This window comes from Barbatula barbatula (genome assembly GCF_947034865.1).
Source record: "Barbatula barbatula genome assembly, chromosome: 2".
Lineage (NCBI taxonomy): Eukaryota > Metazoa > Chordata > Actinopteri > Cypriniformes > Nemacheilidae > Barbatula > Barbatula barbatula.
Genome location: NC_136767.1, coordinates 11,282,891 through 11,305,019, shown reverse-complemented (window position 1 = coordinate 11,305,019; position 22,129 = coordinate 11,282,891). Strand labels below are relative to the sequence as shown.

At 40.2% G+C, this 22,129-nt stretch overlaps 1 protein-coding gene across 4 annotated transcripts in view; it reads left to right on the top strand.

Moving 5' to 3' along the window:
- smarca2 (SWI/SNF related BAF chromatin remodeling complex subunit ATPase 2) overlaps nt 1-22,129 on the top strand; it is a 46,857-nt gene that overhangs the window by 17,270 nt on the left and 7,458 nt on the right. For 2 of the 4 annotated variants that reach the window (XM_079476537.1, XM_079476536.1), the window contains exons 19-30: nt 78-320; nt 420-533; nt 2,110-2,217; nt 3,799-3,885; nt 4,033-4,079; nt 4,220-4,386; nt 4,845-5,008; nt 5,520-5,747; nt 6,470-6,508; nt 10,974-11,051; nt 11,256-11,474; nt 21,447-21,667. In XM_079476537.1, the coding sequence (XP_079332663.1) occupies nt 78-320; nt 420-533; nt 2,110-2,217; nt 3,799-3,885; nt 4,033-4,079; nt 4,220-4,386; nt 4,845-5,008; nt 5,520-5,747; nt 6,470-6,508; nt 10,974-11,051; nt 11,256-11,474; nt 21,447-21,667 (1,715 nt within the window). The remainder of the gene's footprint in view (nt 1-77; nt 321-419; nt 534-2,109; nt 2,218-3,798; nt 3,886-4,032; nt 4,080-4,219; nt 4,387-4,844; nt 5,009-5,519; nt 5,748-6,469; nt 6,509-10,973; nt 11,052-11,255; nt 11,475-21,446; nt 21,668-22,129) is intronic. The other 2 variants (XM_079476539.1, XM_079476538.1) reach the window with 1 other exon arrangement.

Below are 22,129 nucleotides of genomic sequence, written 5' to 3'. Positions count from 1 at the left end.
TGGCCACTCAATACAAAGAACATGGTTGTAGAAAAAAATCAGTGCTGTATGCGCTTAATTCCCTCCCTGACCCTTAGATTCGCTGGAAGTATATGATTGTGGATGAAGGTCACCGCATGAAGAACCATCACTGCAAGCTCACACAGGTGTTAAACACCCACTACGTGGCTCCCAGGAGGCTTTTGCTCACGGGGACGCCTCTGCAGAACAAGCTACCCGAGCTTTGGGCTCTCCTCAACTTCCTGTTGCCCACTATCTTCAAAAGCTGCAGCACCTTTGAACAGTGGTTCAATGCTCCCTTTGCCATGACGGGAGAGAGGGTAGTGTTTTTTTATTCCTGCACATTTTTCTTTGTTGTTTTATAAAAAGAAAGTAGCCTGAGGCTGACCTTTGTTGCGCATTGCATTGGCATTTGTTAGGTGGATCTGAACGAAGAGGAGACCATCCTTATCATTCGTCGCTTGCATAAGGTGCTGCGTCCTTTCCTGCTGCGCCGACTGAAGAAAGAAGTGGAGTCTCAGTTACCTGAGAAGGTACATGCACACCCGGTCTGCACAATTTTGAAATACATTTTTTGGTCATCATGTACTGTATTGACATTCAAAGTATGTGTATGACTATTTCTGGTGTGAAATACAAAAGAAGATGTTTTGAGAAATGTCTCCAGTGTTGTTGTTTGAGTATCAACGTTTCTCACAATTTATTTTGTGTTCTGCAAAATAAAAAAGCCATACAGGTTTAGAATGACACAAAGGGTTAAAAATGATCAAATACCTTTTATTCAGGGTGAACTATCACTTTAAAGGCCCAGTCCAGTGTATGAAATTTTGCAGCATCTAGTGGTGAGGATTTGAATTGCAACCAACGGCTAACTCCGCCCCTTCTCCCTGACTTTCGAAGCGCTATGGTGGCTGACCAGGACTAAAATGTTGTCATGTTTTCGCTTTTTTCCCGAAGGGGATATTTAAGAAAAGTGCTCTGTAGGGCAGTTGGTCCTTTATGGCTACTAGAGAAACAAAATGGGGACCCCCGGTGTATGTAGATAGAAATAGTTATTTCTTAATTTGATAAAAACATAAAGCTTCATTATATAATGTCTTTATACATCTCTGAAGACATAGTAATGTATATTATATTGCATTTCTGTCAATAAATCCTCCAAAAAAATGACACACTGGACTTTTAAGATAGCAAATCTTACAAGGCAGCAAAGAAGAACAGTGTAAGGTGTTAAGAAGGGTTATAGGTTTTTAGGCTTTGGTTCTTGAGTTATGTCATGTGGCATAAGAGCCACTCTGCCGTTTCAATGATACTTTTGCATCTTGTTTCAGTTGATGGGAATGAAGAATCCACAGATATTGACTGTGCAGTGTACCGACAGCTATAAATGTTAAAGTGTATACAAGCAATAATCACAATTTAATATTCAACTATATTTACCACAAACAGTTGCAGTTCAGTATGCACATATTACATCAGTGATGCATCAGTGCAAATTGAATGAAGATGAATGGGATAATGTAATTAAAGTTAAAGCCTAAAAGGATAGTTCACTCAGAAATGAACATTATTTGTAAGGATGTTAGCAATTATCAGATCTGTGACATCATCCACCACCATAGTAGTATAATTATATTGTATATAGTTTGTTCTATTGAACACAAAGTGAGATATTTGGAAGAATCTTGGAACACAAACAGTGCTGGGTCACCTTTGACTACCATTATATTTTTAACCCAGCATTAGGTGTGAAATCTATTTTTAATTTTGTTGTTTTTGCAGATGCTACTTTTTAAAGTGATAGTCCACCCAAAAATGAAAACTCTGTCATCATTTACTCACCCACATGTCATTTCATACCTGTATCATTTATTACTTTGTTCTGATGAACATAGAGAAAGATATTTAGAAGAATGTTAGCAATTTTCAACACCCAGTATAAGGCTGAAATTGTTCGAGTCTGTACTTCAAGTGCTTCCCGGCTGTTTGAATATTTTCAAAACAGAGCTGGCTTAGATGAACTGTAATAAGAAATGTTTTATTTCTGCCAGTTCAAACTCAAGCAACTGTATCATAATTGTGCATTGAGCATTCAACGTTTTTTTACAGGTGGAGTATGTCATCAAATGTGACATGTCGGCCATCCAGAAGGTTCTTTACCGGCACATGCAGGGCAAAGGCATCCTGCTCACCGATGGCTCAGAGAAAGACAAGAAGGTACAGACTATTTACAACTTCATTTAAATCAATTGTCAGCCAAGACACGCTCTGTTTGCAGCTTATATTATCATTACGATGACCACTTGTCTTCAGATTCCCTGGGGCAGGATCTCTGCCTTTACAATAACTGATGCATGTAATCAAAAGTCAATTATTGCTCACGAAAGCATCCAAGAACTGTTTTAATTTAACTTCAGATGGGGTGTTTTGAGTGGAATACTCATTTTAGATAAACATGGTTAATTAAACACCATATGTGAGTGCTTCAAAAGATCTGTGTCATTGCACGAAGATGCCAGGAACAGTATATACAGTATTGTACAATCGTGGAAAATAAAATACCATTTCAAATTTTCATTTAATCATAATTTCTTGATGTTTCATGGCCATTTCAGTCCAGGGTCTGTTCAATTTAAACAAAATCAAACCTCAGGAGTGACAAAAACCTAGTTTCCATCCAAAGTTGCGAATTTAGCTTATATGCAAAATTGGAATATCGCATGAAACATTTACAAATAAGCACCGTTTCCATCCAACTTGTCACCTGTCACTTCCTAATAAACTAGCACTCAATATCTGTATGAAAAGTAAGAGAAGCCACTGAATATAATAATTAATAAATATAATAAGTACTTGCGCATGCAGCTGAAATACAATGAATGCAGTTCTTTTGTGAATGCCTATTGTTTGGGAATCGCAGTTGTAACAGTTCTGGAAGGCAATTACAGAAATACTTTGACGTCTTTGCTCAGGAATTTAAGAATAATCATAACAACATTTCAGATGCTGTGTAAGATCAGTACTCTGGTAAGTCAGGTTACGCCATCTCATAATGCGGTTACTTTTTGGAGGAATTTGATCGGCAAGTGCGTCTCCATCTCCCATTATTAGCATTAACCCTTTATCGCAAAAAAGAAAAACCTCAAGCAAGCATAAACACTGTTTGGGTGAATTAATGGTTTCCATCTGGATAGTCATCCAACAGCAACGTGACGGAAAGTTGTAAGATAAAAAATATTTTTTTAACTTATCCTTAATACATGTACAAATAATACTGTTGTATTGTTAAAAAGTGAATATTAGTCAGAGCCGATAGCCTCGTGGGCACCGACATGTTGTGCGGCTGCGCATCGGGCGACCCGGGTTTGATTCCTTTCTCTTGGTCCTTTCCCGATCCCACCCCCTTCTCTCTCTCTCCGCTTCCTGTCCTCTCTCTCACAAAAAAGAGAAGTGACTATGAACTTGTTTTCTTTGCCGTTTTTATTTTCCCCAAATAATAGCAAATGTATTAAAAATTTGGGAGACATATACCTAAACACTTATTAATAATACAAAAACGTGATTTTTGTAAAAATGTTAAAACTGTGTTATCTCTTTTTGGAAATAAACTCTTCATATGTATGAAGCTCTTCCACGTATTTAAACCGGACAAACTTTTTTTATTCAGCAGGTGAAAATCTTTTTTTAGTTTTGGACACTTAAGTGATTACATTACAAATGCATTGGAATGCCTCAAAATTTGAGATATGGTTTGAGTGATCGAATCACAAAACATTTTGGACCCTGTTCTTACCACAGGGTAAAGGAGGAGCCAAGACTTTAATGAATACCATAATGCAGCTGAAGAAGATCTGTAACCATCCCTACATGTTCCAGCACATTGAGGTATGTTAATATACTGTATAGGCAAATGGACACTTTGTGTAAGAGTTAGTATGTACAAATCTTTTATTGATTAATGTTGGAATTTTTATTTTTTATTTTGAGACTTTTCACTCAGCTACATTACTAATTATTACATTTTTTGTTTAGGAATCCTTTGCGGAGCACTTGGGATATCCGAATGGCATTATCAATGGGTGAGCGGCGATCGTTACTTAACCTAAACAGTGACCATGAAGTGTGTGCATTTATGTCCTAATTCATGTCTCGCTACGTTGGAGATGCACAACAATACAAGAGGTTTACATTAAAGACACGCTTTCTCCTGTCCACCCAGCCCTGACCTGTACCGTGCGTCTGGCAAGTTCGAGTTACTGGATCGGATCCTGCCCAAGCTAAAGGCCACCAATCACAGAGTGCTTCTCTTCTGTCAGATGACGTCGCTTATGACCATCATGGAGGACTACTTTGCCTATCGCAACTTTCTTTACTTGCGCCTTGATGGTTAGTAGTGAAGACTAAAGATGTAAACAAGACAGTTGTGTTACTGCGCTGCGGCTCATGGTGATGATAGCCACGCCTTCGGATAAAAAGAGCCAACCATCATTTTTTAAATCTCTGGTGTGATGTTCAATACTTGCTCACATTTGCGCATAGGCAATTTGAGCTTATTTTGGTCACATTAATTAGGTTTAATTGTTGGTCGTAATTATGTTGTTTTATTGTGGCCTTTGCAACCTGTTTTAGAGATATCTGTATTCCCCCAATTATGCCGATAGGATTAAACTAGTCTCAGATATTCTAGTCTGAAATAACCGGTGCAGAATCCTTTCTAAAGAGGATTTTTTTGGCCTAGCTGCTGTACTTGAAAGCCAACATTTTGGGCATTTCTATATATTTAATGAGTGTGATCGCACAGATAGACTGCCTTTTCTCTTTCATTATCACCTGTTTGGTTCCAGGAACCACGAAGTCGGAGGACCGAGCATCACTTTTAAAGAATTTCAACGAAGCAGGTTCGCAGTATTTCATCTTCCTGCTGAGCACAAGGGCAGGAGGTCTGGGTCTTAACTTGCAGGCTGCAGACACCGTTGTGATCTTTGACAGTGACTGGAACCCCCACCAGGTCTGTGTGACTGCCTCTGTGATTAAAGTGGAAATAGAGTCTGATCAAGGGTTTACAGCTCGACACTGACGTGTCAGTTGGTCGCCAAACTCTTGTAATACTGTATGTTTATTCTAACACACTCGTATTTCCATATAGTTTTTTGATAGCATACAGATTAAAATGTACATTTATACAAATATATTTTTAAATTAATGTAAATTTGTTAGTCATGTAAGGTCATAAAAGCTGCATGCCTCATTGTTGTATATACATTTGTTAAAAAACATTTTAAGCAGCATAATGCATTTTTTGCCTTTTTGTACATTGTTTCAAAATGATGCTACATTTATTATCAAAACCTCCTCCCACCTCAACCCAGCAATTTTAAGCCAAAACTTTTATGTCTTTTCCTTTTCTAAACATATCAGATAAAAGTTGCTCTAATCTTAAATTGCACGACTCTTAATAACTTGATTAGTTACATTTGCATTTTATACGTTTGTCACACAACTGTGTTGTCCATCACCAGGACTTGCAGGCCCAGGACCGAGCCCACCGTATCGGCCAGCAGAACGAAGTGCGCGTGCTGCGTCTGTGCACCGTGAACAGTGTGGAGGAGAAAATTCTAGCAGCGGCCAAGTATAAACTGAATGTAGATCAGAAGGTCATTCAGGCCGGCATGTTTGATCAGAAGTCTTCCAGCCACGAGCGCAGAGCTTTCCTACAAGCTGTTCTGGAGCATGAAGAACAGAACGAGGTAAGTGAGACACAGATGGCAATTGCAGTTGCGTGCAATTATTGATTGACAAACTAATTGCGGCTCGTGATGCTCTGAATAAAAGTTAATGCTGGATGCTAAAGTACAGGGAAAGCTCGGCCAACAACAAAAGAGCTAGAACAATTTCACTTGTTTGCCTGTTTAAATGCAGAATTGAATATGAATGTAAAAAGTAATGACATTATGGATGCGCCACACTGTCATTAGTGAGATCGACTTGTGAATTGCAATTATTTGCAATGTGCTTTTAAACAGAGATGCCATTCTCGAATAATTATGAAAAGCAGCTTCTTCAAGTAGGTTTTTGTATTCTTTGAAAATGAAAACCTGCGTGTCTCAGGTATTTTGTGCTGATAAAAAGACTCAAACATTTCATTAGTTTCAGAAGTCGTCTTTCAAGATCTCAATATGAAGAAAAAAATGTTTCGTTCAATTTCCTCTAATTTACCCAAATGTACAATATTTTTGAATGTATTTTAATGCTCCTTAGTCTTATTGGGCCTCATTCATGAAACACGAGCAGACTTTTTTGTGTAAATCGTCCGTAAAGTGGTTCCAACCTAAATTTTCGGATTCAATTTTTTGTTCGTATTTTCAAAATGTTAGTTGGTACGAAAAAAATGCTCACGTGTAAATGCTTAGTTTTTTACTCTTTAACTTTGGATAAAACGCAGACTTCTTCACTGTCCCTTTTAACACAGCTCTCCAATCACTGTGAAGGAGAGGCGGGACAAACATCTGTAAGAACATCTTTAATTTGTTTATGAAACATACCAGAAAAGTTCTTTAATTAGTCTAAAGTATGCTTGTTACATGATTTTCAGGGGTAAAGGGAATATAATATTATAATTATATCACTATTTAATGTATATCGGCCAATATATCTGTTATCGGCTTCCAGTGTTCAAGAATTATCAATTCCCTTTCTGTCGGTCTCTCGATGTTGTGTCGAGAATGACGGAATAGGGTTTGACTTGAGAACCTATCATCTCCGATTGTACTTTTAAAAGGCCAATGAACTTGGTGAATGGGATAGCACGCCAGTGTCGGCACTCATATCGAAAACTTGCTGCCGCAAGCTGCCTCCGCTCTTCACGCCATGGCTATCCTGCAAGCCAAGGCTTTGAAGTGGACGAGGGAAGACATGACCCGGGGTCATTCAAGAACTGCGCACCGCCACTGAAAAGTGACGCCAGGGAGGTACGCTTTCTCGATGTGGCTATCGTGCAATGTAGGCTTTTTGGGACAACGTCAAGGACTTTATCTCAAGTCCCGCATCTGCTTCCCAGCAGCCCCCCCAGACAATCTCACCACATGTGGACGGAGAGCGTCGAGTTGGGCATGACTCCAGTCCACAGCTGTTTAACCGGGATGGTACCGTCCCATCTCAGGCCTTTTCAGGGCCTGGCGTCCACTTACTCATAAGAGCGTCCATCTCCCGTCGTTGCTTTATGCCGATTTTGCAGCTTTCAGCACTCTCCACTCGACGGTGCGTCATGTAGCAAAGACTACAGGCATGTAAGTCAGCAGAACCGCCCGCTTCCCCCGGGCCCAAGGTGGATGTGAATGGGACTGGTGCTGTCTTATTAAGATAAGATAATCATGGAATCGACCGGCCAGTCTTCTTCTATTCCAAGAAGTTCCAAGAAGTTCAATCGTCACCAGGTTAACTATAGAACGAATTTCCATGACGCAAATTTCACGTGCGAATGAATCGAGTAAAATCCAAATGTTCAAGCGTCCAACTACTCGCGAATAATGCGTTTTATTCGCGCAAGTCACACTTGGTGTGAACACACAGTTTGGGTTTTATCTTGGTTCTAGTTCACTGCCCATTGTTGTTTATACTGACCATAACCCACTTGTTCTCCGCATGTGCACGGCTTCCATAGCATACATCAACTGCCGCAACTCGCCTGACGCCTCCTCCTCTGGAGTCAGCAGCAGGTGGAATCCCTGCAGGGCCACTCATATCCCAGGCGACCTCAATCAGACAGCCGATGCGTTCTCTCGACAGGTTACGCTTCAACGAGAGTGGCGAATCCACCCTTGCTCTGTCCAGCTCATTTGAGAGCAGTTCAGGCAGGCGTTACCTCCCTGGACGCATCCAATTGCCCGCTTTGGTACTCCCTGACCGAGGCCCCCCTCGGCACAGATGCCTTTTTTGTACAGCTGGCCACGGGACAAGCGGAAGTAGCACAGGTACTGTGCAAGGTCAGAAAAGAGAAGCATCAAGTTCTGCTAGTTGCGCCCTATTGGCCCAACCGGACTTGGTTCTCTGAGCTAATGCTTCTGAACTCCCCCCTGGCCGATTCCTCTGATGAAAGACCTCTGGAACCTCCACGTCTAGCTCCTGGTTGGGATGAGGAGATCCTGAGTGACCTGCCGCCCGCAGTCACGAGTACAGTCACTTAGGCAGAACTGTACACCTTCAAGTGGGACCTCTTCTCGTCCTAGGTGATATTCCCATGGGAAGACCCAAAGAGTTGTACGATTGGTGTTGGGCTGTCCTCCCTTCAGGAAGGTTAGAGAGCAACCTCTCTACCTCCATGCTCAAGGTGTATGTTGCCACCATCACTGCAAATCCCACACATGTGGGGGTATGTCAGGGGAGCACGACCTGATCATCAGGTTCCTGAGGGACGCGAGGAGGGTGCTTGGACCACATGCAACGCGTCAGAAGCTCTGAGCAGCTCTTTGTCTGTTTTGGGGGACAGCAGAAGGGAGAGCTGTCTCCAAACAGAGATTGGTGCACTGGATTGTGGATGCCATCCCTTCGGTGTACCGATCCCAAGACCGGCTCAGGGCGGTAGACAGCTGCAGAGCTGCGGGTTGGGCTACACTCTGTACATTCATGAGATTCTATAACCAGTCAACCGGTTTTACACAGTGTCTGACTGCTTCTTGAGGTAAGACAGATGGTCTGATGGGCCTACGCCTGCGAAGCACCTTCTCCCCTCATCAGGCGAGTAAGCGCGCTATTCCAGTCTAGGCACTTCATCCATCACTAAGCACTTAGAGTTTACGAGCCTGGCAGAGCATCTCGTATTCCAGGCCCAGTATAGGTGGGTTTCCCTCACGAGGTGAACCCCGGTACCTCAGCTAGTGCTCCACACGTAGTGACTCCCCCTCCTTGGGTGGGCCCGTCTGACGACTCCTCACTCTTGGTTCCCCTGTCGGTGAACCTGTGACCTCCCCTCAGTGGACTTTACCGTTTCTGTGCACCCATCGTTGGGGCCCCGAACTACTACTCCCATGAGATCTCCCCACTGGTGAAACCGTGTTGGGCGTCTATGCCACCTCTAGAGTAGAAACGCCACCGCCTGTATGGCCGTTAGTAAGAGTTGTGATTACACAAATTGATGCCTTACTACACCACTGGAGGGTTACGATTCACAGGGGCGCTCACTGTGACTCGCCCAGGCCAGTCAGTGTCGCTCCACTGGAAGTAGTAATGCCGCTTAGCGCTGTGGCTTTTAGGTATAGTTAACCCCATTCTGTCAGTCTTGACACAATGTTGAGAGACCAACAGAAAAGAATCGTCTTGGTTACGGATGTAACCTCAGTTCCCTGATGGAGGGAACGAGACGTTGTGTCCATCATGCCACAACACTTCGCCGTCCGCAGCAGCAAACGAGACTGCCTCTCAGGTTCCTCAGCCCAAAAGGTGAATGAATGTCCCATTCGCCAAGTTCATTGACCTATTAAAAGTACAATCGGAGATGGTAGGTTCTCAAGTCAAACCCCATTCTGTCAGTCTCAACACAACGTCTTGTTCCCTCCATCAGGGAACTCAGGTTACATCCGTAACCAAGACGTTATCGTTCAAAATTTACATATTGATGCACCCCTAGTTATAAGCATTCTTCCAAATATCTTTCTCCGTGTTCATCGGAACAAAGACATTCATACAGATTTGGAACAACTCTAGGGGAGTAAATTATGCGTTTTTGTTTTGTGTGGACTGTTTTCTCTTTAAATAAAACCTAAGTGAGAACCCCATCCAATCACCTGAGCCTAAATTGTCCTCTGGGTTACCATGCTCATAGTCAACATAGTAAAACCTCCGACATTTTGTTCATTACTTCATCTAATTTAATGCATTGGATATTCAGTATTATTTAGCAAATTCCCCAGGTTTATATTTACTGAAATATAGATTTAAAGAAGTGTTGTTCAGGACACACTTTTAGGAAAAATAGGAGTAACACAGATAAACAGGACACGAACAAGTGTATCATCCGACGCCTTCCACAGAAGATTATGTATAAATATATTTAGACCACGTAACTTAGCGATTGCTATCAGGGTCAGCATAATGTTTCTGGAAGGAATTGCCTTCCCTTTCTTTAAGTATACACCTTCAGATCAAAAGGTTTTCACAGTGACCCTAAACCTTCAACTGGTATTGTACATTCTTCTTTACTAAACTTCTTTACTTAAGTTTTTACGGAAAACTTTGAAGTAATGCCTAATTATTGAGGGTTCAATTGGTTTCTTACAGCTGAGGCACGTAGCCTAGTTACTACAAATGTAACCTCACGATTTCCTTTTGAAGCAGCATGTGAATTTTTGACCCTGAACGGTGTTTTTTGAGGCGTTAAGAATAGGTACAAATTGTGGAAAATAAAATGGTGATTTGTAGATATATCGATTTTCTTTCTCTAGCCCAACTCAGGCCAGTCTCATTATAATGACACAATTGCTCAGAAAATTATAGTTTATCACTGACATAAATTATTATGCTTTCACCCATAAGTGAACGCAATTCAGTTGAGGCCAAGGTCTGTTTTTCTATTGATCTTCTATTGATTTTGAAGGTTAAAGAAATGGCAAGCAATTTTGGTAGAAAAAAACGTGGTTTAGTTGTGCTGAAATACTAAGAACTCCAAAAAAGAGCATGTCTGTGATTGACTGTATATTTTTTATGCTAAAAATAATCATCCAAAGATGATCAAAGTGTAATAATAAGTAAGTAATAAGGTTTTCTAAAATGCATTTATCATGCCTCTGTGGCAATATCAAAACATTGAGCAAGGGCATTTGTTCAGGGTGGGACTGTTTGCTTGACCGACCAATGACAGATGTGTTTTCTCCCAGTTTACATGTATGAAAAATGTCAAAGTTGAGAAGTAATTGTCTTTCAGCAGATTTTCTGAATGTGATTCTTAATGTGTGTGTGTGTGTGTGTGTGTGTGACATCAGGAGGAGGATGAAGTTCCAGATGATGAAACTCTTAATCAAATGATTGCCCGTAGTGAGGAAGAATTTGAGCTTTTCATGGTAAGACCGAAGCTGCACAAAATGTGTTTCTTGCACAGATTGTTCCTTGCATGGTCATTCAGAATAATTGTAGTCTTTTTCAAAAGTAACCCACGTTTGATGTTCTCGCTTTTGAGAATCGGTGTAATTGAAAGCCATTCATGACTTGAGCAAGAAAGTACCATTTACTCTGATACTAACATTATTCATTAACGCCACTTGAAGCGCATGGATTTAGACCGCCGTCGAGAGGATGCGCGCAACCCAAAGCGTAAACCTCGGCTAATGGAGGAAGACGAGCTTCCATCTTGGATCCTGAAAGATGATGCGGAGGTGGAACGCCTCACCTGCGAAGAAGAGGAGGATAAGATCTTCGGCCGGGGATCTCGCCACCGCAGAGATGTCGACTACAGTGACGCGTTAACCGAGAAGCAGTGGCTGAGGGTACGATGCTTCATGACCACAAAGCACATATTACATGACAGTTAATTATCATAGTACAAATGCAATTCCATCTGCGTGATGAGGTCACCTGTTACCATAACAACATGGAGCCCACAGGTCGTCCATACTCCTCCTAATGATGTCGTTTTATGACGAATAATGTTGAGCAGAGATGGAATGACCTGGCTTTTATTTTGAAATAAATATATTCTGTCACAATAAAGTGACCTTACTTAAACAGATGGTAATGAAAACAAGTACTTAACACAATCTGAAAGACACTATGAATCATGATACCATCATTTGTGTCAATTTGTCAGCAGAAATGATAATACTACTATTAGTAGTTCTACTGGTGTCAGAAAATAACAATAGCAAGAAACTTAGTATTGCTATACTTATCTATGCTTTAAAAAGGTCTGGCATTGGTGTGTTGACAGCATAAATAGATGACATTAGGCATTTTTAATGATACACTAAACATCCAAAGCATTTCTTAGTCCTCTCTTTCTGTAAAGTTTCCCAGAAAATGCAAAAAAGTCCACCTGGACCTTTGTCAAAATTAACTTCAACGGTCATGATAGGCAAGTATTTTGGTGAAGTTCATTTATTAGCTGATATTCAGCCATTTTTTAAATGATCTATATACAGTATTATCTGCTGATTTGCAGAAGAGTTGACTTCTTTAGCTGGATATTTAAAAATGTTAATGAATTGTAAGAAACATCTTAGTTTTTCATGTTATTCAATGCTCATTTTGTCTCATTTTAAATTGTTAGTCATTTTGGAAGTCATCTGGGGCCCCCTTGTGGACCATGGTCCCCCCAGAACCACTGGTCTAAAATATGAATGACTTTTTTTATGTTAAAGGAATAGTTCTCCTTTAAATTAATATTTTATCATCATTTGCTCACCCCTTTTTCCTCTGCAAAACACAAAAGAGGATATTTAAAAAAACGTTGGTAACCAAAAACCTTTGGTCCCCATCTACTTTTATTGTATGGACACCAAACCGATGCAAGTAAAAAGGACCAACTGTTTTCGTTACCAACATTTAAAAAAATATCTTCTGCTGGAATAAAAGTCATACAGGTTCGAAATGACAAGAGGCGTGTAATAATGACAACATTTTCATTTTGAAGGTGAACTGTTCCTTTAACAAACACACATGTAAATAAAATAGCAATATATTGCATCACCAAAACTCACAGAGATCACATTTATCTATCATGGCCTTTTCATCTGGTTATATTCATAAAAAAAAAGTGTCTCGAAAAAGTTTATAAAATATTGACATAAATGTTGTGGAGAGAATGTATCCTGTTATGTTGATTCTCTTCTGCTCCTGCTTCCACAGCATATGAGCACTACTATATGATTGATAAGGCACCAACACAAAACACACATGACAAATACAGCTCGGTGAAAACCTATAACAAACAAACGCTCGATCGATAAACCTGGTGGCATTACGTCCCCCAAACCCAATTTGCTCATTTTCTTATTCTCCATCCAGGCACAAATTGACCATTCTCTCTCTAACAAGCTTTTTCCATTTTCTCTGTTATTTTCTCTCACAAGCCCGGCATCAGGACAGTCATTCCACGGCATTTGAAAGATTATATCTGAGCTGAGAGTGTCCTAGTGGACTGTGCCTGTCGATAATAAGTATGCTGTTTTTCCGCTGGGCATCAAAAGTTGTGATGCTTTTTGGTGAGGGGTTTGTCTGCTGCTGGGTTTGGCTAGAAGGAAACAAGAGCAAAATTGTGTTTGAGCACAGAGGCTGAAGGTGTAAAGCAGCAAGGGAGGTAATTAAACGTGGAGCCAGCGCCTGGTAAACAGAGACCCACTGAGGAGCTAAAGTATACAGAAAGAGGAAGGAAGTTTGACACTGCAATCACATTTTTGGAGAAAAAAATGCGGGGTCTGTGAGTTTTTATGAAGTGGAAAAAGACCATTTTGAGGAAAGCTCTTCGAGCGCCCTCTGTATTATTGTGCCGTGATGGATGATTTGGCCTTTTACAGTAATCTTATTTTGTTTCTCTCCGGTACTTAGGATGTTTTCCCGGTTTTTAGGAAATGCTTAGCGTTACTGCGTGATGCTTTCTTTTGTACCCTATGCTTCAAGGTATTCTTGAAGATTGCTTTTACACAGGAAATTATGACAGAGAATCTTCCCATCTATACTGTTCAATGGCTCAACAAATTGATTTGGACGGTTGACTGCACAGAGTTTAGCGAACCTTCAACTTTGTTGGGAAAATCAAGTGTGTTACGGAGGGAGAGAGAACCCTGCTGGTCTAAATGCTGATATATAAGGGAAGTAAATAAAGGGCCGCAACTTGAGATCTGTTCTTGTGTTGTGTATGTGTGTGTGTTATTCAGTTGGGGGTGCCCAGAGAGTGGTTAGTCAGCCATTAAGGCTGTCTTGCTCCCTCCATCATGGTGGATATTAATTGCAATTTGAGGCGACATTACATTGACCATTGGCAATGTAATGTGGGCATGCCCAATTTCGTGACAAAGTTGGGCCACCAATCAGAGTAAAGAAACTGGCACTTATGTGATCTGTCTGAGTGAGAAATGTTTCTCTTCTGTTTTGTCTGGGCCAGAAATTGTTGCCACAAAGTAGTGAGTTTCAGCTATGCATTGACACGCATTCATCTTGTTTAGGATAAAATTCATGGAGAAGAGCAAAAATCTACTAGATAATCCAAAGAGGATGAGACACATGCAGATGCTGCAAAGTGAGTGTTAGACATGGAAGCAGGTCCACCATTTAACCTGGGGCCAGATTCACAAAAATTTCGAATGAAGAAAGGTTTGCTGACTGCCGAATTCAAGTTTATAAAAAAAGTCATAAATACTTTGTATTTCCGAAAAAAAGGACCTGAGACAGTTCTTTATGTCGTAATCTTGTCATTAAAGAAAGTTGTCATGAAAGTATTTAAAGGTCCAGTATATGACATTTAGTGATATCTAGTGGTGAGGTTGCATATTGCAACCAACGGCTCACTCTTCCCCTCCCTTTCAAAGCACTACGGAAGCTGACACAGCACTAAGATCTATTCACGTTTTCGCTTCTTTTGCTGAAGGAGATAAGGTTTTTATGAAACGAGCGCTGTAGAGCAGTTTGTCCATTAAGAGCTACTGTAGAAACAACATGACAAATTCCATGTTAGCGACGCTGTAAGTAGATAGAAATAGCTCATTCTAAGGGAATAAAAACATAACGCTTCATTATGTAAGCTCTTTGTACAGCTGTGAAGACCAGGTGTGTACATTATATTGCATTTCTGTCAATAGATCCTCCAAAAAAAGTATATACTGGACCTTTAAATTAAGGGAACCGCACAGATGTCTTTAAACTGCAAAGGTCAGATGTTTAAAGTGTTAATTGGGTGACATGATCATGTAAGTTGTTATAATAACGTTAAGATGTTTTAAAGAAAATGCTTCAGAAGTCTTTTTGAATTGCATTTATAATTACTGTTCAATTTATCTTAAGAACATTCAGGTTTTTTGTATTAGAGCAATAGCAGGGATGTGATTCCGTATAAATACTGATTTCCACATTTTTTAAACCTCGCTGGGATCCCTCACGTAAATTGGAAAAATTCTATTTATTTTAATTTGTGACGGGATTTGGGGGTCTGGAATTTGCACTCCACCCGAAGTCAGTCCCTGTGTCCGATTAGGCCCACCGTATGTGCACATAGAATGCCAACATAGCTCACTGTAAACTAAACAGTAGGAGGGCAGCAAGTGATTTTCTCCATAGGAAATTTACTATCACAAACTCAAAATTCCTGTTTCGCATCATTTTTGATTGTTTAAATTGATTAAACCATGAAACCACACAGTGTTTTTATTGTGTAACAAACATTGATGTTTATGAAGGGGGAAAATGCGAGTACTGACTGAGAAATGTCTTGAATCGTTGGGAGGAGATGAGCCGGATGACTTTCCAAAACGCGTAATGAGGTTTAACGTACCTAAACAATGACCGGAAGCCCGCATATTTTGTCAAGCCTTGTCATAAACATTAGCTGCTGTTAAACGAATGAGTCATCCATGATAAGAAAACAACTCAACATAGCCTACCGAAACAACGACTATGCAAACCAAATTTCTATTAAACCTTAATTGTAATAAACAATAGCTACTGTTAAAAGAACAAGCACTTATTCCGGGATAACAATAGTCTCACGTTAAGCTTGTGTATTTTAAAGAAACCACATAACGTGGCTCAGCAGCGACAAATTGAGATCATGTTTATGTTTGATATCAATGATAAACAAAATTTGAATGTTTATCTTGTAATGGGCTTTGGAAAAGAAACGCTTCGCACAAGATTTTTTACTTTATCTGTTTGATAAGGGCTAGTTCTTTTAACAGAAGCTAGTGTTTATTACAAGTAAGGTTTGACAGAAATTTGGGCTTACCCGGTCGTTGTTCGGGGCGTTAAACATAAGTGCTTTGCGTTTGTCATAGTGAATTCCTATGAAGAAAATCACTTGCTACCGTCCATGTGATTGAAAACAACCTTTCAGTGAGCTATTTTTAGATTGTGCACGACGCCAGCATCCACACAGGAAGACCGCTCGGTCATTCTTCTCCGTGGCGATGCAACGTGCGGTTAAAATCATAACAAACTAATTTGAAAGTGCAGGGGACATGAACAGGATTTTGAAAAGTGGAGGGGACAGGTCCCCCTTGTCCCCAGTGGAAAAACTGTCAACCCCTGATCATATGTATGTAGTTTATGTTTGTAAAGATAAACAGTCATGAGTCACTGTACTGTAGTCTAAATGAACTTTATTGCAGATTCACCATTCTGGCCAACGTCTAATTTATCTTGTGCTTTGACACACCGTGATCCTGCTGTGGTGGGTGTATCTCCTTAGAAATAACTTTCATGATGGATGACAAGAATAAACAAGCTATTTTTCATTTAAGCTTTTTTTCAGCTCTTGTTTTCACAACATTTATCAGTGACTCATATCCACACAGTGACTGAGCACCCCCTGCGTCAGGACATCAACAGAACACTCCTTTTCACAGTATGCTGCTAAACTCTTCCTCTGAAAAGTTCCTTAACCACAGGTGCAACCTCACCATGACAGCGGCGGAGGACATGGAGCAGAGGTCACTCCTTATTGGCTGGTCGTTACAAACACACAGCCAGCAGAATCCCCACAGACAGACAGTACCTGAACCCTGGATTTTAGCCGTCTGTGAGTCCATCGGTTGAGTGCTCCAGACAAAGCATTGTAGAGTTTGTCATGTCTTCCACTGACCTCATGTAATCTGCACATAATGTGATACATTAGATACCTTTCGACTAGAGTAAACAAACGCTGTATATTTTACAAGATTTAACACTGATCCTGAAGCACTTCAGTTTTTTTAGGATTAATTTTAATTTCTCTTAATATTTGAAGTCATAGAGATGTCCTTTTAACATTTTGCTTCAGTTTCGAATGTTCTGTTAGTTTTATTGTCTTCTAACATTTGCGACCCTAGACCACAAAACCAATCTTAAGTATTGTTAATGTTAAAATTTGAAAGTAAAAATTTGCTATATTTATTTTTTGCCAAAATTCGTTGGTATATTTAAGTAAAGATCATGTTCCAAGAAGATATTTTGTAAATCCTACAGTAAATATCAAAACTGGGTGGATACACACCTGACATGAGCGACAGACACGGGAGCCTAATCTTCACTGCACGACCCAATATTTTTAAGTATTCCTTTTTATTGCAGGTCATTGTTTCCAATTCCCTTTGGATTTTGTCCTTAACCATCTGTTGTATTTTTTATCCATTTCAAACCCTTCCTGTGGTCCAGTGGTGTAATCTTAAGACTTTCACGCCAGTGACCCGAGTTCTATTCCGGCTCTGACAAGGCAAGCTTGCAGAGATGAGCATTCAACGAGATACATTTACATTTAGTAATTTAGCAGACGCTTTTAACCAAAGTGAATTACAAAGAGTTGGGGGAGCGATAAACGATATGTCATAAAAGAGCAATAGTACAAAAGCTAGACCACTACCTGTTGAGTGAAGAGGGTTAGTGAACTTTTTTTTATTTTTTCATTTGTCTGTCAAGTATTCACAGAAGAGGTGTGTTTTAAGTAGTTTTTTGAAGGTTGTGAGAGATGTGGTTGACCGGACCGCATTGGAAGAATGTTCCACCAGGAAAGAGTTGCGAAGTAGAATGAGCAAGAAAGCGATTTAATGCCCTTATGAGAAGGCAATACAAGGCACCGCTCGTTTGCTGAATGCAGGGTTCTTGATGGGGTGTAGGAGTGTAGTAGGGTGTGAAAGTATGCCTGTGCAGATCCAGTGATAGTCCTGTAGGCAAACATCAGTGACTTGAATCTGATCCAGGCTTCAACCGGTGGCCAGTGGAGAGAGATGAAAAGAGGTATCAAATGAGCCCTCTTGGGCTGTTGGAAGATGAGGCGTGCTGCTGCGTTTTGAACCAGCTGAAGTGGTTTGATAGCCTTTGCAGAAAAGACCAGCAAGGAGGTGCATTGCAGTAGTCCAACCTTGAGATGACCAGGGCCTGGACAAGGTGTTGTGCCGCATGCTCGGTGAGGTAGGGTCTAACCTTTCGAATGTTGAATAAGGCATATTGACAGGATCGCATTGTCTTTGCAATGTGATCATTGAAGAACAGCTGTTCATCAAATATGACTCAGAGGTTCCTGGCTGATTCGGAGGAAGTGATTGTGGAATTGCCAAGTTGGATCGTGTTGCACCATGGGGTGTGCCGGAAACACGAGTAGTTCTGTCTTGGCCAGGTTCAGCTGGAGGTGATGCTCTTTCATCCAGGCTGAGATGTCATCTAGGCAGGCTGTTATGCAAGCTGCTACAGTGGTATCGTCTGGGTGAATTCAGATGTAGATCTGGGTGTCGTCAGCATAACAGTGATACGAGAAGCTGTGTGCCCGTATGATGGGTCCTAAGGATGTCATATAAATGGAGAAAAGCAGCGGTCCAAGAACAGATCCCTGAGGGACCCCATTGACAACCATTCAAAAAACTAGCATTCGGTCTCCGTTCCTAGCCAGGGTGTTAGCATGAGCCGTTACGCTTTTTTGCCTAATGGTTGCAGGCTTTCCTTTTATAAGGGCTTTGGCATTCATCAGATTCATCATGTACAACACTTAAATCAGTCCATGTGGACAACAACAACAGATTGTACACCAGTAAAAATATAAAAACGACTGAGAACGTTTATTAATTTAGCCTTCTCTCATAACGGTTACTTTGGAATGTCTGAATGATACGTGTTGCTCGAGCTGTAAACGCAGATGTGTAAAAGCTACTGCCAATAGTTTCATATTAGCTCAAGAATACAATGCAAGACTGCTAACATAAAACTTATTTGAACTTGTTATATGGTTCTGATTTTTAGAAACATTTGACAGACCCCACATTATGCACAGCGAGTAAATAAGGAGTAAAAGCTCATTCACTTATGTTAGATCCAGACGCTTTCTAATACGCGCTGCACTTCTACATCAGTCACTAGCCATGATTTAAACGTAGAGCAGCAAGCTCATTGGCTGCTGATACGGACGGAACCAATCATTTGCTCAGTGTAGTAAAGTTTTTATGTCAGATTGGATTTAGACTTTCGGAGTCTCATGGTTTAGAGATTCATGCCAGAACTTTCTATGTCATTTATCAATTTGCTAATTAAAACATAAAACTGTAAATAAATAAATCACCTTTAAATGGGCAAATTAATAGACATTTAAAATGTTTTATTTTATTTGTTTTAAAATAGAACAAGTATTCTATAATAATAATAACGAAAAATAATAATTTAATACAAAAAACATAATACAATTAAAATTTATAAATAAATATACAAAGTCTTTATTTAATTTATGTTTTATAATGTAGATAATTAAAACAATAAAAGTACGTTAATACATCTATTTTAATAATTTTCTAAAAGGCATTTGCAGAATGCTTCTCTCTATTTGCTAGTTGCTTTTCTTTGTCATTTTCCAATGCCTTTCTTCACATCATCCATTTGTCTATCGATTTGAAAAACGTAATTGGACCGTTCAAACTTGGGGCAACCAATCACCAGAAAAGTTAATTCCGGACATTTCAATTGTGATACAGCCTAAAGACAAAAACCCAAACCCACTCCTGGTCCTCCATAGTGTGGAAATGATAAATGATCTGAAAGAATGTAAAACATGTATATCGGTTCAAATAGATTTTACAGAAACATTTTTGTAACATTATTGAAACAAATTGCATATCACATTTTTCTGTAACATCATGCAGCCCTAGTGTATGCATATATTAAATGCATACACTAGGGCTTTTCCAACAGGACATTTGAATTTGCTTGGTTGTTATTATGGAATGCCGAATTGCCTAGACCATCAGTAACATCTGGCAGTGTGTTGAAAGACCTATTGCACCATAAAAGTCTTCCATTAATCTGTCGGTTTGGTTTGAAAGCAAACAACATTTATAGGTTCTAAACCTTTAAGGACAAATGTGTTTTTTTAACGGCCGTGTTTCTATATTTACATTATGCTCAAATGAAGGCTCTGCCCCAGCTGCATAGCAGGTGTATTATGATAAACTTCCTTTGCACCAGAGTTTTAAAGCAAATGTTACAGAAGAACAAAATAACAAAGATGGATTTATATGCTTCAAGCTTCTCAAAGAGAGTGGATTCTAAAGGCATCTCTAGGATTCAGAGGATTTACTGCGGATTTCATTGCTTTTGCTCAGTCGGTTGTAGAATTACATGCATTTTGGGGCATGTATTGAGATTCTAAGTCCTGCGGCGCTGTCTTGGATGCAAGGCTAGCCCAGCAGAATCCCTCGTATTCCTCTGCTTTACAATGAGGGCAGACATTAGGCCAAAATGAACAACACAAATGCAATACACCACTCACTACATCCACTGGAGGAGAATGACTCATTCCCTGTAAATATTCATGCCAAATGTGCTTTCAGAGAGGACCGGAAAGATGAGAGAATCCCACCATATCCATCCGTGTAAGAACAGGATGGAGAGGAGATGCCAGACAGATGGATTTAATTAAGAACAGCTCTGCACAAATGCTCAACTCAATCATTTCAGATTGGAGGACTGATGAAAGTCCAAATGGCTCTATAATCAAGTCCTCATAGTCGGTTTCTCTCTAGTCAGTACTTTCTAGCACTTCTAGATGTAGTGTGTGCTAATGAAAACGTAATGAGATGGTTTCATGACTGCCCATGGGGACTTGGTGAAGCCCTCCAATCAAAAATTCACTGTTATGCGACGTAATCAGTACCAATTGGATTACAGCGATGGAATTGATCTGTTTGGCACGCATATATGAATCAACGCTGTACCGTTTAAAGCATTTAATCTTTTGCATGAACATGCATCTACGCCTGGCCACTTTTGCTTTGGTGGAAAAATGGTATCGATGAAACTCGGTTATCTAAATGCTAATTGCCACTAGACTGTAAAGAGTCGATAATTGTGTCGTCTGCTTTTTTCATGTTGTCATTTCTCCAAGGATATCAGACATGAACATGATGCACTTGCTATTACTATGAATGTGGAGGGAATCCAATATTGCAACTCAAGCAAAGGAAGTCCCGCCTTTCACCAAAAAGAGCCAATCATTAGTCGATAAAGATTGACGATTTTCTCGGGCGGGGCTTCACACAGAGGCTCGTAAGGTGCTGTGCATCCGCTGAAGCGGCTTCAAAACAGGTTGTTGGTTTGAATATGTTATTTTATTGTGATCTTAGCACTTAAATGTCAAGAATTCCTGACCAAATTACCCGCCCAGAGGTGTTGCAAACATGGCCACTGAGTGTCACGGCTTCTCTTAAGGGACTTTGATTTCGCTCCTAATTCGTGTTGGAAGAGTTAGTGTCATTTTGAGGTTAACTATCACTTCAACAGTTGATTTTGTTGCCTGGCAGGCCATTGAAGATGGAAACCTGGAGGAAATTGAAGAGGAGATACGCCTGAAGAAGTGCAAGCGCAGGAGACGCGTAGACAAAGACAGCAGCAGACGTGAGGACGGAGAGAAGGCCAAGAAAAGGAGAGGACGACCTCCAGCGGAGAAGCTGTCCCCAAATCCACCCAAACTCACAAAACAGATGAACGCCATAGTAGATACTGTCATCAACTACCGAGATGCGTGAGTACAGTTACCCTTGTCAGTTTTTTCCATGAGTTATTATAGACCACTTAAGATGATGGAATTAATGCTGGTTCAGTGCTGATCGAGAACAACTTCCTGTCACTACACAAACATTTAAACAAAATACAACCAACAGAAAATGTATAATCAGTGTAATTTAAAACAAATATATTTAAATGTAAATATGTAAGAGCGTCCGGACCTGTTTTTACATATTGCAAAGTGGTCTATACTTCATTATCGTAAGTGACTCTTCACTGATCGCATAAGTACATGTCTTGCAGTTCTTAACCTTTTCCAGAAATTCAGGATGTACAAAAAGTACATTGAGAACAAACTGTCCATCAGTAAGAAAGAAAGACTATACATGTGGAATGACCCTGACGGGGGTAGTAACAAGCAGAAGTAATGTGAGGGTGGTGGGAGGAGTAGGCATTATAAAGTCAAATGGCCAGTAGG